At 45.3% G+C, this 18679-nt stretch overlaps 1 protein-coding gene across 1 annotated transcript in view; it reads right to left on the bottom strand.

Moving 5' to 3' along the window:
• Positions 1 to 3340: 3340 nt before the first annotated feature.
• Positions 3341 to 18679, bottom strand: part of gdf15 (Growth differentiation factor-15) — a 31196-nt gene continuing 15857 nt past the window's right edge. Inside the window, exon 2 of the mRNA XM_078549120.1 lies at positions 3341 to 4332. Coding sequence (XP_078405246.1) covers positions 3509 to 4332 — 824 coding nt within the window. The 3' untranslated portion in view covers positions 3341 to 3508. The remainder of the gene's footprint in view (positions 4333 to 18679) is intronic.

The following is an 18679-nucleotide window of genomic DNA, read 5'->3' as shown; positions in this document are numbered from 1 at the left end:
CGGTAATTGGCTGTTTTGGATCTATCCCGCTTTTTGTGTACAGGACATACCTGGGCAATTTTCCAATTTGCTGAGTAAATGCCAGTGTTCTAGTTGTACTGGAACAGCTTGGTTAGGGGCGTGGCTAGTTCTGGAGCACAAGTCTTCAGTACTATTGCCGGAAGGTTGTCAGGGACCATAGCCTTTGCAGTATCCAGTGTCTTCAGCTATTTCTTAATATCACGTCGAGTGAGTTGAATTGGCTGAAGACTGGCATCTATGATGCTGGGGACCTCAGGAGGAGACCAAGATAGATCATCAACTTGGCACTTCTGGCTTAAGATTGTAGGAAATGCTTCAGCCTTATCTTTTGCACTAATGTGCTGGGCTTTCCCAACATTGAGGATGGGGATATTTGTGGAGCCTCCTCCTCCAGTGAGTTGTTTAATTGTTCGCCACCATTCACAACTAGATGTGGCAGGAATGCAGAGGTTTGATCTGATTGGTTGGTTGTGGGATCACTTAGCCCTGTCTATCATGTGCTGCTTCTGCTGTTTGGCACACAAGTAGTCCTGTGTTATAGCTTCACCAGGTTGACACTTCATTTTTAGGTATGCCTGGTGCTGCTCCTGGCATGCCCTTCTGCACTCTTCATTGAACCAGGGTTGATCCCCGGCTTGCGGGTAATGGCCGAGTACAATGTACAATGTATTTTCACATGCACAACCCTGTAGTGCATCTGAGTTCCAGCATGTGTACGTCAGGCCCTATTCGACTAGCTTCAAATTGGCGCCCAACACTCAATTGCACATGCACAGTACTGTCAACACACTCAAATCACATTGCAACAAGCGTGGCAGGCTCCATCAAGACCTTTGAAGTCTGCACCAAGACAACCTCGAGAGAAAGGATGCTGAGGAACATAGGGGGCCGTAACTTGCAACTAGCGTCGGAAAGTGCTGGTCCGCAGGAATTAGAAGAAATAAATGCATACTTACCTGGTCTTCAAAATTATGCTGACCCTTCCATTCACCAGAGCTGCTTGGGGCCTGCATTGAAAGACTCCTCGCAGGCCCCAGCAAAGTGTAGCAGCAGCAGATTCAAGGAGGCCTTTTTTATGGTACTTGCTGCTGTAAAGCAGGTAAATTTAAAGGGCCACGAAACTGACAGGCCAGGGGGAAGGTAAGTGTCTAAGGTAAGTGGATGGGGAGTGGGGGGGCGGTCGGGGGGCTGGGGGTGTCTTGGGTGGGTGGTGTTTGGGGGCAGTGTCTGGGGTGGGTGTTGGGGGAGTTCCAGGGGGGTTGGGTTGGGGGTGGGGAGGTCAGTCAGACGTCTGGGGGAGGGTGGAGTTGGGGGTGGGGGGTCATTGATCAGAGGTCTGTTTAGGGGTTTGGGGTCATTTGGAGGTCCGTGGGGGTGGAGGTGGGGTCGGTTAGAGGTCCAAGGGTGGGGTTGAGGGGTCAGTCGGAGATCCGGTGGGGTCAGGGTTGGGGGGAGTCGGTCAGAGGTCCAGATGGTGGGAGGACCAATCAGAGGTCCAAGGGGGAGGGAGGTGGTGGGGGGGTCAGTTGGAAGTCCGGTGGGGGGGGATTCGGTCAGAGGTACAGTGGGGTAGGGATGGGGTTGGTTGGGGGTTCAGGGGGAGGTGGGGGTTGGTCGGAAGTCTGGGGGAGGTTCGGAGTGGGGTTGGGCTGATGGTCAGTTGAAGGTCTGGGGGTGGGGGAGTTTGGTTGGAGGTCGGTCGGAGGTCCGGGTGGGGCGGGCTTGGTGGTTGTTCGGAGACCTTGGGGTTGGAGGTGGGGATGGGTTGGTCAGAGGTCTGGGGGAAGTGGTTGAGGGGATCGGAAGTCTGGGAGGGGTGGGGCCAGGAGTTGTCAGAGATCGGGGGGGTGTTGGAGGTTGGAAGGGTGAGGGGTCAGAGGTCGGGAGTGGGGGGGATGAGGTTGGGGGGTCAGAGGTCGGGGGTTGGGGGGACGGGGGTTTGGAGAGAGTGAAACTTCACAGAACATTTTCATAGTCCATGATGGCAGCATCTATAATCTGTGCAAGAAATAGGCTTGATGGGGCAAATGGCCTTTTCCTAATTCCATGCTTTCATATGTATTTACATAATCTAAACATAGGAAACTTGGCACTTCAGCTACAAAATCATCCATGCCAAGTCATGTCAATATGTACTGCTCCCTCCTTACCATATAAAGGGCATGATTTGATTTATAGCTGTGTGAAATTGTGAACATGGAGAGAAATCCAATTGGCTGCCTGTTTTAGCCTTACAGAAGGAAAAGCTGGAGAGAAATATCCCCTCATTGATCATCCAAACAGGCTCCTTTCCCAGTTATCCCTACAAAAAAAATTAACTTGGAGGTAGATTCAGGTAGTTAAACCTACTGTCAGGTTTACCTCTTCCCATACTGCAGATTAAGTCCCCTCCCCACGCTTATATTCCCAAGTATTATGAATCAGATGTATTTAGTGAGGTAGTATACCTAGATTTGATCCTGAACCCGATTTATCCAGATCAAACAGCGTGATGTGTACTTGGTTAACAATGTAAGACACCACCTGAATATTATACAAATGGCTCAATATAATGAATTATCACACATTTGTCCTCACCGCTCTTTGGCTGCAAAGAAATCCTTTCACATGGAATGGAAAAACATGGAAAATGTGCCATTGACATCAGCAGGGTTAAATTTCTTCATGACTTCTCTTGATCCACTGCCATAACTTCAGCTGAAGTTCAGTGGAAACCCCATTTATGCACGTAAACAGGTTTCTGCCAAGGTGAAGGAGCACAGGAAGTTCCCAAAAAAAATCACCCCCAGGTTGTGGGATTGGCTTTAACCAGTTCGCTTCAGTCATTTCATTCTTTCTCGGGATGTAGGCGTTGCTGGTTAGACCAGCATTTACTGCCCATCCCTAGTTGCCCTTGAGAAGGTGGTGGTGAGCTGCCTTCTTGAACCGCTGCAGTCCATGTGGTGTAGGTACACCCACAGTGCTCAGAGGGAGGGAGTTCCAGGATTCTGATCCAGTGACAATGAATGAATGGCGATATAGTTCCAAGCCAGGATGGTGAGTGGCTTGGAGGGGAACTTGCAGGTGGCGGTGTTCCCATGTGTCTGCTGCCCTTGTCCTTCCTGGTGGTAAAGGTCACGGATTTGAAAAATGCTGTCAAAGCAGCCTTGGTGAGTTATAGCAGTGCATCTTGTAGATGGTACACAATGCTGTATACTTCTATTCTAATTAGCTGTCCTTTTGGACTCTCTTTCTTTCTTGAAAGGTGTGTAAGCTGTAAATATGAATCTTCAAGAATAAACCTGTTTAATGACACGCAAGGTAACCACAGAAAGACATGTATGCATCATCTTTACTTTAATCTGACATGTAGGCTATATATAAGTGGGGGTAATAGAGGGTTGAATTATTATCGGGATAAAACATTTTTACTGCAGATGGTATAGCACATAAATACAAATAAATACTCTATGCAATAAATAGCTAAATTAGGAATTTGTTAATAAAATTAAGAGCAATGACATCTGGACACAACCATGTCATCAAATGCTGTAAGTGTTAATTTGTTATTACTGTTAAAATGCAGGAGAGTTAGTGGTTCATAGGATGCAGGAACACAACAAGGCGCAGGAATAGCTCCATTAGAAAGATGATTCATCTTTGATTTGATTAGAGTATGCATTGTAGCAAGTTTGTACTTCTGAGGACAAGTGCCATCACAGTAAAAGGCATTGTAACTTAGTGGGGCTCTAATCCAGTCTGACCATCCGATCTCCTCAAAAGATACATGTAGTGATCGTCTGCAACACTGTATTTGATTTCTCTGGCAGTCCTCAGTGTGGCTTTCACGGCGTGTGCGGACTTCTTTAAAAACCTTTTGTATTTCTATTTCCAGTTCTGCTTCAATGGTCACTTTGTCTTCGGCATAGTGTTTGTGACTGGAAAACCGGGGAAGCAACTCAAGTTCAAGGCCATAATTTTCCTGTGGGTAGTTTATCCAATATTCAACTGTTTTTCGAATGTCAAACGTTTCAGCCCTCTCATAATTTGATGTAATGACTTTAGAGCCAAGGAAATGGAGCTGAAATTCTTTCCTTTCAATAGCTGGCTTGAGCAACTGGTAGATTTTCACAAGCTGCAGGTTTGCAGGCCTCTGTTTCTGATGTAAATTCGTATTCTGTTGTAAGTATTTGTAGATTTTCAGTTCACCTCTCAAAATCTTTACTTTAGGAAAGACAAGCCTGTTCCTGGCAATGGTAATATTAAAGTAAAGTCGCTGTTTATTGCTGGTCAGATCATTTGTTGTTCTACTGGTGTTTTCCAAAACTGTCCCTGTTACAAACATAAGAGAAATATACATTGTTCAACAGTTTATGGTGGATTTTCCTTGTATTCTTCTACTTCACTTTCTATAGTCTCAATGCTACGCTTCTTTCCCTGAGAAAAAGATTGGGGTGGATACCGGCCTACTCCGAGGATTTGGAAGTCACCACCTGTCAACTGTGATAAAAGCAAAATACTGCGGATGCTGGAAATCTGAAACAAAAACAGAAAATGCTGGAAAAACTCAGCAGGTTTGACAGCATCTGTGGAGAGAAAAAAACAAAGTTAACGTTTCGAGTCCGTATGACCCTTCTTCAGACCTGTCAGCTGTGGCTCAATTGGTAGCACTCTTGTCTCTGAGTCAGAAAGCTCCATGTTCAAGTCCCAGTCCAGGGCATGAGCATAAAAATCAAGGCTGAGGTTCAAGTACAGTAATGAAAGAGTGCTGCACTGTTAAAGGTGCTGTCTTTCAGACAAGATGTTAAATTGAGGCCCTGTCTGCCCTCTAAGGTGAATGTAAAAGATCCCATGGCACAACTCAAAGAAAAGCAGGGGAGGTATCCCAGTCAACATTGATCCCTCAGTTGGCATCGCCAAACAACAGATTTTCTGGTTATTGTCACATTGCTGTATGTGGGAGCTTGCGGTTTGCAAATTGGCTGCTGCATTTCTTATATTACAATAATCACTACACTTCAAAACTACTTCAGAGACTGTAAAGTGCTTTGAGATGTCTGGTAGTTGTGAAAGTGCTATATAAATGTTATCTTCCCAGATTTCTCTTTTCTCCTTCTGTGGCTTTGCTCAGACATGTCAGCCATGGCTCAGGAGATAACACTCCTGCCTCCGAGTCAAAAGGTTGGGAGTTTATGTCAACTCCAGAGACTTGAGTGCAAAAACCTAGGCTTACACCCCAGGACAGTACAGAGACATTATTGTCTGTGGTTGGACATGCTGTCTTTTGAATTGGATGTTAAAACAAGATTCCATCTTCCCTCTCAGGAGGCTGTAAAAGATCTTAAGGCATTACTTTATTGAAGAGCAAGTGAACTATCCCCTGTGTCCTGGCTAATATTTATCCCTTGATCAACATCACTAAAAAAAAACATATCTGGTTATTATCACATTGCTGTTTGTGGGACTTGCTGTATACAAACTGGCTGCTACATTTCCTACCTTATAACAGTGACTACATTTCAAAGTACTTTAATGGCTGTAAAGCACTTTGGGATGGAATGTTCTGAGTTCGTGAAAGGCTCTATAAAAATACACACCTTTCTTTCTTTTACCTCAAAAAACCACAGTTGAGGAATCACAGCTGTAAACTCTTCATTCTACCAGATTGTTGGAGCTCCAATGTCTTATCGCCATGTTTATTCTTCTATGTGTTGAATAGATCATTTGAAATTATGAGATCATTTAGGTAATGAGTCAGATGGACACATAAAAGTAGTTGCATTTTGTAGCAATATCATCAGACCAATTTATAAGAAAATCTGTCCAAGGAGTTATCTTGTGATGCAGCTTCCAAAGTGGAAGCAAATCATGGCCGTGAGTTTGGTGCTGTCAAGTTTTAAAGAGTAGTCAATGTAATGATATAGGTACTTTTAAGGATTTTTTTTCACTACTCTTCTCTCATGAGGACGCTGTTTCTCAATGGGATCTGTTCCATAGATGTTACATTGCCTTTCTCCTGGACCTCACTTAAGCAGCCTTTGTATGTCACTAATTAAACAGTGAATGGTGGATTACTTCACCATACGAAACTATCAGAACTGAACCCACACAATGATCAAGGTTTAATGATGGTATTGCTGATCAGCTAACTCATCATAGGCCAACAATAAAACTTCAGTCCCTGGTGGCCTTTATAGTTTCATACAACATTGGGCAGTTATTAGACACATTGCTGTTTATGAGGTTCCCAACGTTTATGAGATTCCCAACATTTGTCAAAAGATTTCCCAATCTTTTGTACAAAATAGTTTGTGAATTTTGATAAATTTTACATAGGTAAATAAATGCAGCTTCTTTAACGAACATGGCAATGCACAAGTATAAAGTCATGGAAACCCAATGGCCATTAATTTGATTTGAACATTTGATGCAATAGGGTCATACATGACAGTTTTCTATTTGTTACATATTTAAGTAATTTGAGTTTATCATTTTGAAACCAAGTATATTCAACAGTAAAAAGAGCAATAACTTTCACTAATAAGGATATGAACTAAGCAATGACAATAGGTGGAATTTAATCCCCCCACCCACCCTCCTCCTCCGGAAGGCAAGTTCCAAGGCGGGGAGGGAGGTGAACTATAAGATCAGGCAGAGGGTACAGGGTGGTGACCCTGCCTCCCCCACCCCCCACCACCACAATTAAGTCCAGGGCAGGAAGGTTTGCAGGCAGCTTCAGCCTTCCTGCCCGGATGCTAATTGAGGCCTTTTTTAAGAGTCTCACCCTGCCACTGCTGTTATTGAATCATTGGCGGGTGGGGGACTCACCATGCTGAAAAACATAAGAACACAGAAGCAGGAGTAGGTCATTTGGCCTGTCAAGCCTGCTGCGTAATTCAATTAGATCATTGCTGATCATCTACCTCAACACCACTTTCCTGCACTATCCCCATATCCCTTGAAGTCACTAGTATCCAGAAATCTATCAATTTCTGCCTTGAACACACTCAATAATTGAGCTTCCACAGCCCTCTGGGGTAGAGAATTCCGCCCCACCACCCCCGAGTGAGAAAATTCCCCCTCATCTCAGACTTAAATGGCCTGCTTCTTATTCTGAGATTGTGTCCTCTTAGACTCACCAGCCAGGGGAACATCCTATCTACATCTACCCTATTCAGCCCTGTAAGAATTTTGTACGTTTCAATGAGATCACTTCTCATTCTTCAAAACTCTAGAGAATACAAGGCCCAGTTTCCTCAATCTCTTCTTATAAGACAACCCAGCCATCCCAGGGATCAGTCTGGTGAACCTCTGTTGCACTTCCTCTATGGCAAGTATATCTTTTCTTAGATAAGATGACCAAAACTTCACACAATATTCCAAGTGCAGTCTCACCAAGGCTCTATACTCAAATCCTCTTGCAATGAAGGCCAACATATCATTTGCCTTCCTAATTGCTTGCTGCACCTGCATGCTAGTTTTTAGTGACTCATGAACAAGGACACCCAGGCCCCTTTTGACATCAACATTTCCAACCTCCTAACCATTTAAGAAATGCTCTGCCTTGCTGTGGATATCTTCACACTTATTCACATTGTGCTGTAACTTCCGAGCTCCAGGGCATCATATAGTTCGGCGGTGCGGAGTGGGGGGGGGTGGAGGGGGGTTGGGGGAGTACCCGAAAGATGTACTGGGGAATCCCCTTCAGAGGTTCACAGGTAAGGTTAGCACAGCAATGGCCTGGAAGTGGAAACCTCCCATGGGCAATTGCCTTCCACAGGGAACCATCCGAAATGCAACTTAAATTGCAAACTACGGATAGTTCTGACTGTGTTACATCAATACTTAGGCCCAACACCCTCCCCTCCCCCTGAGGCCCGACCCAACTTGACCTGACTCCTCCACAAGGTCCAACAACCCCCCCACAAGGCCCCATCCTCCGAGGCCCCGCCCGACCCAACACCCCATCCCCGATGCCCGACCTCCCCCCAACCCCCAACGCTGATTGCCACTCTGAGGAAGTTCAGGCCCATCATATTCCATCTGTTATGTTCTTACCCATTCACTTAGTGTGATAAACTTGGAGTGCAGGGCAGGTTTCTTGCAAGGAACAGTAAACTTTATTAACAGAGCTCCTGATGAAGCTATATGCTTGTTCCGAGACCCAGGCTAGAAAGCTCTGCCCCTAAGATTACCCACGTTTAGGGCTGATTTGTCTGTACAGTCACATGGTCCCCATAACAGTATGAAATAAATTTGTGTTTCTAACGTTCCCTCGGATAGTTTCTTCATGCCTGTTTTAAAGGTTTGTACTGCTCTTTCTGCTAACCCATTGGATGAGGGATGATACGGTGCTGTTCTGACGTGTTTAATCCCATTTAGGTTCACAAATCTTTGGAATTTGGTAAGAGTGAAAGCAGTACGATTGGCCCATAACTTCCGCGCTCCCTCGCGTCAGATTTGGGGGTTACCCCAAAGTTTCCCTGGGGAATCCCTCTGGCAAGTTCCCAGATAAGGGTTTGCACGGCAATTGCCCAGAAGCTCACACTTCCTCTGGACAATTGCGCTGTGCTGGGAACGATCCAAAAATGTGATTTAAATTGCAAACTTCGGATGGTTCCACTAGAGTTATACCAATAGTTACCCAGCAAAAGTTAGCAGAATTAAAATCTCTTCCAAGTAACTATTGTAAAGACTCAGACCGACCCCATGGGACTCACCCACACCCGACTTCTGACACCCCCCAACCACCCAGCCCTGCCCTCCGGCACCCCCCAAACAGCAACCCCCCGCCCCCCCACCCCCAACCTCGGACTCCCCAACCACCCCACCAACAACCCTGCCGACCTTGGACCCCACCAACAACCACAACCCCTGACCTCGGACACCCAGACCCCAAACCACCACCCCATCTCCCCCCCCCAGCTTCTGACCGCGTAACCTTGGCCCAACCAATTCCCAGACTTCTGACATCCACACGCCCCATACCTCGGACCACCCCCCGCCACACCCCTAGACCATCCATCCCCCCGGACCACCCCCTCAATCCCCAGACCACCCCCAACCCCGGACCACTCCCCCAACCCCCGGATCATCCCCCAAACCCTGGACCACCCCCCCACAACAACTGGACACCCTCAACACCCAAATCCTATCCACTTACCTTAGACACTTACCTTCTCCCTGGCCTGTCAATTTCCCTGGCCCTTTGGCCTGTCAATTTCCCTGGCCCTTTAAACTTACCTGCTTTACAGCAGCTCGTGCTGTAAAAAAGGGGCATGGGCTCCTTGAATACGCTGGATCTAGACTTAGCTGAGGCCTGCAAGGGCTCTTTCGATGCTGGCCCCAAGCAGCTCCAGTGAACGGAAGTGTCAACGTTATTTTCAAGACCAGCTAAGTAGGTATTTATTTCTTCTAATTTCTGCACTTTCCGATGCTAGTCGGAGGTTACAGCCCATTATTTGACACAATAACTCCTGGTAGACCATATACACTAAAACATTGGTGCAGCTTTTCAATAGTTGCACACGATGTAGGTGATCTCACTTCAAACACATCCATCCACTTTGAATGTGCGTCGATGATCACAAGAAACATGGTACCTAAAAATGGTCCTACATATTCTATATGTAGTCTAACCCACGGTCGACCAGGTCACTCCCATTATGCAGTGGAGCTGAAATTGGCAACTTCTGCTGTTGCAGACACTGAAGACAGTGTTTAACCATTTTTTCCATATCGCTGTCTATACCTGGCCACCAGATACAGCTTCGCGCAAGCATCTTCATTTTCAAAATACCAGGATGCGCAGTATGAAACTCTGTCAAGAGTGATTCCCTTCCTTGCAAAGGGATGGCTCTTGCTCCCCATAGCCAGATATCATCTTGACAACTCAGTTCAGAATTTATGAGCATAGAATGGTTTTAATTCTTCTGAGGCTTATGCATCTGACTATCCTTGCAATACTTGTTCTCGGACTCTTGATAAAATTGGATCCCGGTTTGTCCAATTCTTTATCTATTTAGCGCAGACTGGCGAGGAGTCCAGGAAATTCAACACAAGTACCACTCCTTGAGACAGTGGAGTATATGTAATGCTATCTGGCAAAGGATGCGACTGAGGGCATTTACATTTGCTATATGCACACCTGGACGGTGCATAAAAGTGCATCATATGATGACAAAATTAAAGCCCATCTTTGAATTCTCGCAGAAGCTATCAGTGGGATTGCCTTATCTTCACTAAACAATCCTAACAGTGGCTTTTCATCTGACACTATGGTGAAATGTCAACCGTGCAAATAGTGATGCAACTTCTTTATTCCAATTACAATAGATAACCCTTATTTTTCAATTTGTGAGTAACCCTTCTCTGTTGCACCTACTGGTCTTTCAGATCCATCCTCCGCCTTGTGTGACAATACCTCTCCCACTCCAAAGGGAGATGCATCACATGTGAGTATTAATTCCTTAGACAGGTTATAATGTACTAGCAGACATGACGAGTGTAAAAGCTTCTTCACTTTTATGAAGGCTTCCTCTTGCTGTGCCTTCCAGGACCATCTGTGGTTCTTCTTTAATAATAAGTGTAAAGGAGTTAACACTTTAGACAGATTATGCAAGAATTGACTGTAATGGTTTACCATGCCCAAAAAGACTTGAGCTCCATGACGTTGGTAGGAGAAGGCGCTTCCTTGATTGCCCTGACTTTCTCCTCTAATGAACGCAACCCTTGAGCATCCACTCGATGACCCAAACATGTGACTTCAGTTGCTTGGAAAGTGCACTTCTCTTTTTTCAAATGTATGTCAGCCTCCAAAAATCTCTTCCAAACCTCTTCCAGGTTGGCCAAATGGTCTGCTTCCATTGATCCTGTAATCAGGATGTCATCCAGGTACACTATAGCTCAGGGAAGTCCTTGTAGTAAGCTTTCCATGGCTCTTTGAAAAATAATACAGGCAGATGATACACTGAAGGGTAGGTGTGTATATTGGTACAGGCCCTTGTGCGCGTTTATGGTGACATACCTTCTTGATGTGTTGTCCAGCTCTAGCTGTTGGTATGCATGGCTCATGTCCAGTTTAGTGTAGGATCTTCCTCCTGCAAGTTTAGCATCCAAATCTTCAATCCTTGGGACTGGGTATTTGTCTAATTTCACAGCCTTGTTCACAGTTAATTTATAATCTTTGCAGATGCGAATGGTTTGATCTGGTTTCATCACAGGGACTATGGGTGCTGCCCATTCTGAAAGTTGGACAGGTTGGATTATTCCTAACTTCTCCAAATGGCACAATTTCGCATCCACCTTCTCCTTTAGGGTATAAGGCACAGGTCTTGCCTTAAAAAAAAGGGGTGTTGCTTCAGAATCCATGTATATTTTAGCTTGTAGACCTTTTATTTTGCCAAACTCATCTCAGAATATTCTGTCGTACATTTTTAACAATTCAGGAATTCCTCCTCTCTGACTTGAAAAATTTCTGAGTTTAATTTCTTTCATCCAATCACAGCCCAGAAGGCTAGGTCCTTCACCTGTTACAGCAATCACTGGCAGCTGGGCTGTCTGTTGCCTGTAGGATACAGGTACAATGGGGATGCCTTTCACCTGTATTGCCTCTGCTGTGTACGTTTTTAACTGAGCTGTGGTTTGCTCCAAACTCATTGGCTGGGTACCTTCTCTGAGGTATTTAAAGGTGTGGTCTCCCACCACTGCGGTCGATGCTCCTGTGTCAACCTCTATAACTAGAGGCTTTCCATTTACTTGAAGGGTAACAGTAATTGGTTCAGTTTTCCTGGCCTTCAGATTGTGTAGAGAATAGATAGCAGTATCAGCAGCTTCTGGTTCATTTATATTGTGCACTTCATTCAACTTGGCCTGCTGTCTGAATGGCTATGTGAGTCTCACCCTGCACTGTTTCACAACATGCCCTTTTTTCTGACAGTAGTGGCATTCTGCCTCTTTAAATCTGCAGGTTTCTAGTACATGATTACCCCCACATTGGTAACACTTTAACTTCTGGATTACTGGTTAGCTGCTTCCAGTATTTCTTTTTGTTTTTCTAGTGTTAGGGACCCACTTACTTTGTGGTAGCCTCCCTGGTCTTTGCACCACGCCCGGCGGCAGGTTCCAGCCCTAACTGAAGAATGGCGCCATGTTGCACACTCTGCAACGTCTGCAAGTCCCTCTCAGCACTCTCCATTGCTAGCGCTATTTCCATGGCACGCTTCAGGTCAATATTAACTTCTGCAAGCAAATGGCGCATAATGATGTCGTCATGTACACCACAAAACAAACGATCTTGCAACATTTAATTTAAAGTATCACCGAAGTCGTAGTGCGATCGACTCACTGGGGGCCCTTACTCTAGAGTTGAACTTAAACCTTTGCATGATCACCGGTGGCTTAGGCTGAAAATGTGCCTTCATGATGTCTACTAACTCAGTGAAGGATCTTGAATTCGGCGCATTCAAATCAAAAAGGGGTGGTTGTGGCATAGTAGTATTTTCACTGGACTGGTATTCCAGAGACCCAGGGCAATGCTCTGGGGACCAGGGTTCAAATCCCACCATGGCAATTTGAATTCAGTAAAAATCGGGAATTAAAAGTCTGACGATGAAACTGATTGTTGTCACTAATGTCCTTTAGAGAAGGAAATCTGCCATCCTTACCTAGCCTACATGTGACTTCAGACACATTGCAATGTGGTTGACTCTTAAATGCCATCTGGGGGGAAAAAAAAGAGCAATTTAGGGATGGACAATAAATGCTGGTCTAGCCAATGGTGCCCATATCCCATGAAGAAATTTTAAAAAAAGAGTTGAAGACTTGTGACCCAACACCTGAACAAATTCCATATCATGCTGTACTTGAGCTGAGTCACTATTGCAATGCTATATTTAAATTAATTGGTCAACGGGGGAGCTGGGCACCATGAGCAGCCTCCAGGAAGCTGGAGCTGACTACTTGGTGCCAGTTTCAGAACAGCATTCTTGATCTCTCTCTTGGTAAACAGTCTCCTAAAGTACTCTGCTGGTCCCATGAGGGGGCTGCCGCTGCCTTGCTGATTTGAGCAGACAGCTCCTTGGAAGGCCAGGTCGAAAGTGGCCATGGATGATGAGGTTTGGTGCGGCACTCATGCTGCCAGTAGGTCGTCCTTCAGATTTCAACTCAAAGCAATTGAAAATTACCAGGTCCCTGCAGCACAACGTGCGCAAGCCTGTTTGACCTTGCTGGGAAAAAAAAATTCAATTCTAAACTCGAACAGATAGGCCCCTTAATGAGCTCCTTAGTGAGCTTAAAGAGCCATTAATTGGTGGTGAATGCATTTCCTGCATCCTCTGTTTCCCCACCACACCCCCAACCCCTCTGCCAGCCCTTTGAAAATACAAAATTGCACCAGAGGAGTCAGGATTCCAATATGACCACCGGCACCAGGATTTTCAAAGCCCGCCCTCATTGGGTTCCGACCCCACGGCCCTTTAAAAAATTCCCAGGAATGTCCCAAAGCACGTCACAGAAAATGAAGTGCTTTTGAAATGCACTCACTTTGTAACGCAAAAACAACAAAGCCTATCCATTCTACACCTGACTGATCATTCCCATCATCCCATGTGATTGCGACTCAATCACAAGCGGCCAGCACTCATAAAATGAGAGTCATGGCAGTGTCCACCGGCACACTCAAGGCCTCCCGTGATCGGTGGGCACTGCAGGAGCTGAGAAAAAATCACCACCCCCGGAAATGACCTTTAAATTTGATTTTGTAAGTTCCCTTTGACATTTTGTTTTAGTTACAGTGCCCCATCAGGGGCTGCTGTCTCCCTCTCATTTATTGAGTTCTGTTTAATTTATTGAGTTTTGATTATCTCAAAAGAGTCTAAAATGAGAGTCATGCTGCTGTGAGAAACATCATCAAGCTAACAATTGAGGTGCTGAAGCAATGGTTTGCTGTCTGGGACACTCTGCGGAGCTCTCCTGTATTCACCAGAGCCAGTGTCCCAATTTGTGGTGGTCAGTTGCACCCTCCACAGCCTGGCCATCATGCGTCATAGCCTTTGTCATCACTGGCTTGACAAGCACGTCAGGAGGAGGAGGAGGTAGGCTCACATCCACCTTCCTAGGTGGGCTGTCCATGAGTGCATCTTTTGACTTTGGTTCCTGTGAACACAACTGCAAATCACCATTGAATAGGAATCTCACACTTTACCCTCCCTCTGTTACAAGCCATGACAGTGTCTTCTTGGCCACGTTCCTGAATAAAAGCCATCACAAGGCAACCATTCTATATCAACTTTATCCAAGAAAACATCCAATACTATATACTGTAGTCAACTAATCACACTCCTGTGTAGTGCCTGTCGTGTGGATGCTTTTGCCTGTCCTCATGCTCGTAAAGCAACTTCCACGGAGCTGGCACCCAAGCTATCCATTCCTCCTGCCTTGGTTGCAGGCAACTCATGCCCAATGTTTCCCCGCTTCTATGTTAACCTCTAAAGTTCGCGCAGTGCCAGTATCTGACTGCAAATATCAGATCAAGTGACAGTGTTTCTTCCTCCTCAGTCTCTTCTCCCTCAAAGCCTTCAGCCTCCCACACCACTCATTGGTCATGCAGCAGTTCTTGTGTATCTGGTGCATAAAGACACAAGAGCAGGGTTCTGTGATACTGTGTCCAAGCTGTGAGACGTAGGCATGTGCCTTCTAACAGTATTAAGTTTCTAAGGATAAGATAAAGCATGTGAATGTGAGGAATGAGTCATTGTTGATAGTGATTGTTGGCAGGCGTCTGAACGACATGCGGTGAATGAAGCAGTGTGTGAGGGAAGTGGTGCAGTTGCTATGATATGACGTGTGAGCATGCATTCACTGACCTTGACCATTCATGTGAGCCATAAAATTTCTTTCAGCACCACATCCCTGTCCTTGAGCATTGACCATTGCACTGCCTTCTCAGCACTTCAATCAATCAGCATCGCAATCAGTATTTTCCGTTTGCTTCCCTTGTTGGATAAGTGTGAACTAGCTTCTCCCAAAAGCAAGGGACTCTCAAAGAAAAATGCACCCATAATGAAGCACTATGGAACCATTTATGCAGCACTCCGGAAATCTCCATATTTCCCTTGTAGCCAGTTCACACAAGAATACTAAAGGAATCAGGCTCTCCCAGCATCCACAATGCAAGTGAAAAAAACTATGGCCAGAATCTTTGGGTCAGCGAGCGGGGGCGGGGCCCGCTCGCCGCCGTGTAAAATGCCGCGCGGTGACGTCAGGCTTGTGTCCTGATGTCACCCCGCATCATTCAAATCTTGAGTTTGGTGGGCGCGCACCAGAGTCGGCTGCGCACCCGCCGAACTGTCGAAGGCCTATTAAGGCCATTTAAACAGCAATTAAAATAATTAACTGACATGCCCATCCAACCCCAAGGTTGGTGGGCAGGCGAAGAGCCCAGGCGGCCTTCACATTTATCATGAAACCTCATCCACGGGCGGGATGAGGTTTCATGAAGGTTTTTGAACTTTAATAAAAATTTTCAAAAAAATTCATAGACGTGTCCCAGCTCATGTGACACTGTCACATGAGTGGACATGTCTTAAAATTTTTTTTTCCTTTATTTAAATTTTTTAATATCAAACTGACCTCTTTGAGGCAGCTCTGTACCTCAGGGAGATTTCTGCATTCTTCCACGTGCATGCGCATGCGCGAAAGAGCGCAGGCCCCAACTCAGCCTACTCCCCCCTGACCGTGCAGGGACTGCTCAGCACTTCCGGGTGCGCATCATGCTGGATGGGCCTTAATTGGCCCGCCCACGTAAAATGGCGGTGCGCAGCCAATCACGGGCATCGATCGGCTGCACACCCGCCCATGCCCGCAACCGCCCAACCCCCACTATGGGCAGAATCTTTCGGTCATCGGGCGGGCCCAGGAGCAGCTGTGAAACAGTCCACTGCCCGCCATCGGGCCCTGACCACGATTTCACGTTGGCTGGCCAATTAACAGCCAGCTAGTGTGAAAGGCACATTGAGAACCTCAGCGCTGCCAGGGTGGGAGTGGGAGGAGTGCGAGTGCAAACATCTGCACATGCGCGGGGGAGCGCGCAATGAAAACTCCCTGAAGGCAGGCAGCTTCCTCAGGGAGCTGAAGAATTTTACAATCAAAAAGAAAGATTTTTAAGATGTTAAAAACATGTCCCAACATAGAACTCAGTAACAATAGCAGAAACATAATAAAAATTATGTCTAAAAATTTTTATTTTTTTAAATTACTGTTGGAAACCTCAGCCCGCTCATGGATGAGGTTTCATAAAAAAGCTAAAGGCCGCCTGGCCAATTCACCTACCTGCCAACCATAAAGCTGGGCGGGCAGCGAAAAATTGCTTTCAATTATTTGATTAAGGACGTTAATAGGCCTCTTAATTGTTGGCAGGCGTGTTGCCGACTCTTGCGCACGCCCACCGACCGAAATAACACGCGAGTGCACGATGACGTAGGAATGCTTGACTGGCGTCATCACGCGCTACTTTACGCCCGATCAGATTGGGCATGTGCCTGCCCGCGGGCTGTAAAATCCTGCCCTATAAGATTATAAGCCTCTGACGATAACGGGAGAAAATCACTGACCACCAACACACCTCATTCATAGCACTGCTGCTAAACCTTAAACTCATTTTAAACTGGTCAGTGATCAGCAGCAACGAGACTTGGATTAAATCATGAACAAGCATCCCCTGCAATCCACAGGACAGATCCTGCTCTGAGAAGGCGATCGTGGGACCATTCCTTGAACTATCGCAGTCCACATGGTGATGGTTCTTCCAGAATGGTAAAGAATTTCTGAATATTGACCCAGTGATATACATTAAGTCACAATGGTGTCTGACCTGAAATATAATTTGGAGATGATGGTGTTTCCATGAGATTGCTCCTCTTGTCCTTCTTAGTGGTAGAGGTTGAATGAAAGGGAGGCACCATCAAAATAAACTGAGTGAATTGCTGTACTGCATCCCTACATACTTACTGCTGTCACAGTGTGCTGGCGGTGGATGGTGTGAATACTGAGTCTAATTCCCTGATCTGAGGCATTTAAAAAAAAATCAATTTTCAATCGTCGACGTTCATCTGTTCCTTTAAGTCACCCCCACCCACTTCTCTTTATGTGCTAGAGTATCCCTGCTGTGGTATTACCTGAATTTTCCAAGTTGGCAGTGGTGAGCCCCCTCTTGTTTGCAGGGATTTTGCTGGGACCCTCCCTGAAAATTTAATGGACCCTAACACAAGAAAATGGGTCAAGGTCAGGAGACCAGGCGAAAGTCGGACTTTACCCTCCAAGAACTGATTGAGGAAAGTTCAGCCCTCAATTCTCAATAAATCTACAGTAGTACCATTACATACATTCATCCAATTGTATGAATATCATGAATCAAAAACAGCATCAGGACAGATAATCACTGCCAGTGAGAAGAGTGACCAAAAACAGGAAACACACATCCACATGTACACATGTATACGCAATATCAAAATAGTCTGCTTCAGAAATGATTAACTTGTATCTTTTGTTGAAATTACCAGGAGTGATTAATTTATATCTAACGTAATCTAATCTCGTGGTGTCAGATAACAGTTATAAACAATTTGAGTTTTACTCTGTCAGTTTAACTTTCCAATGTTTGACCTAAACTGATAAAACAACATAAGGCTCTTGTCATCGAAAATCATTGAAATTTGAGATAATTTGTTAACATGGAAAAAATTAAACTGCATTTTGCAATTTTTATTGTATAATAATTTGTATGATTTGATCATGTTTCAGGGCATCCTGTAAAGTAATAATAAATTGCTGCACTATCATTTGCAGTTGAATCGAAATGTGTGTTTCTCCTAAATACAGCTGTCCAGTGAGGTGAATAAACTTCCATTATTTGCCTTGATATGGACTTTTGTTTGCAAAACGCAGTAGAAAAAATCTCTGAAGTTAATTCAACTTTTTTTTAAAACGCCAAAATAAACAATAAAATTAGCTGAAGGATAAACCAGAAACCAGAAAGTGTGCTCATATTTAATTTACTATTTATTACCTTTGTCAATCTTTTAACTTGCATTTTCATTTAATAGTCACCCTATTTTACATGCAGTTCTCCAGTCAACAGGGCAGGTGGTTTATGTGGGGAGGGAGACAGTTTATGCTGCTGACAAAGAGATGTAGTAGAGGTAGACGGCTGATTCGGCTGTTCTCCTAGAGATGATAGTGCTGGGTTGAATTCTTTTTAGAGGTCTCTGTCTGCAGTAAGGGCATCCCTGGTTGGTCACAGTCAGCAAACAGGGTTTAAAGCTTGGAAGGTGGGTTGAAGTGAGAAGGAGGAAGGAGGGACCCCACTCGGGTCTTCTCTCATCAGCACCTCAACTGCTTGTGCTCTTACTACAGGGAAAGCAGAAGTTCAAACGCACACATAAGGTGGGCCTGTCACATGGCCATCACTTAATCATTTTATGTCTGGCAATCCACTGTTGAATATCTCAGGTGATTGCCTTGATGCCTTGCTAATGGGTACAGGATATGTGGCTCACTCATATTCTCCTGAGGCCATTGTCTTTGATGGGTCTTTGCAGAGCCGGTGTCTCCATATCAACGTGTTGCAATTTAGAGTACAGTGATGCAAATTACAGTAGCTATCTTTGTTGCAAGCTCAAGG

The sequence above is a fragment of the Cetorhinus maximus genome, chromosome 1, assembly GCF_964194155.1.
Source record: "Cetorhinus maximus chromosome 1, sCetMax3.hap1.1, whole genome shotgun sequence".
NCBI classification, from domain to species: domain Eukaryota; kingdom Metazoa; phylum Chordata; class Chondrichthyes; order Lamniformes; family Cetorhinidae; genus Cetorhinus; species Cetorhinus maximus.
Note: the sequence above shows the minus strand (reverse complement) of the source record. Positions and strands in the feature narration are given on the sequence as shown.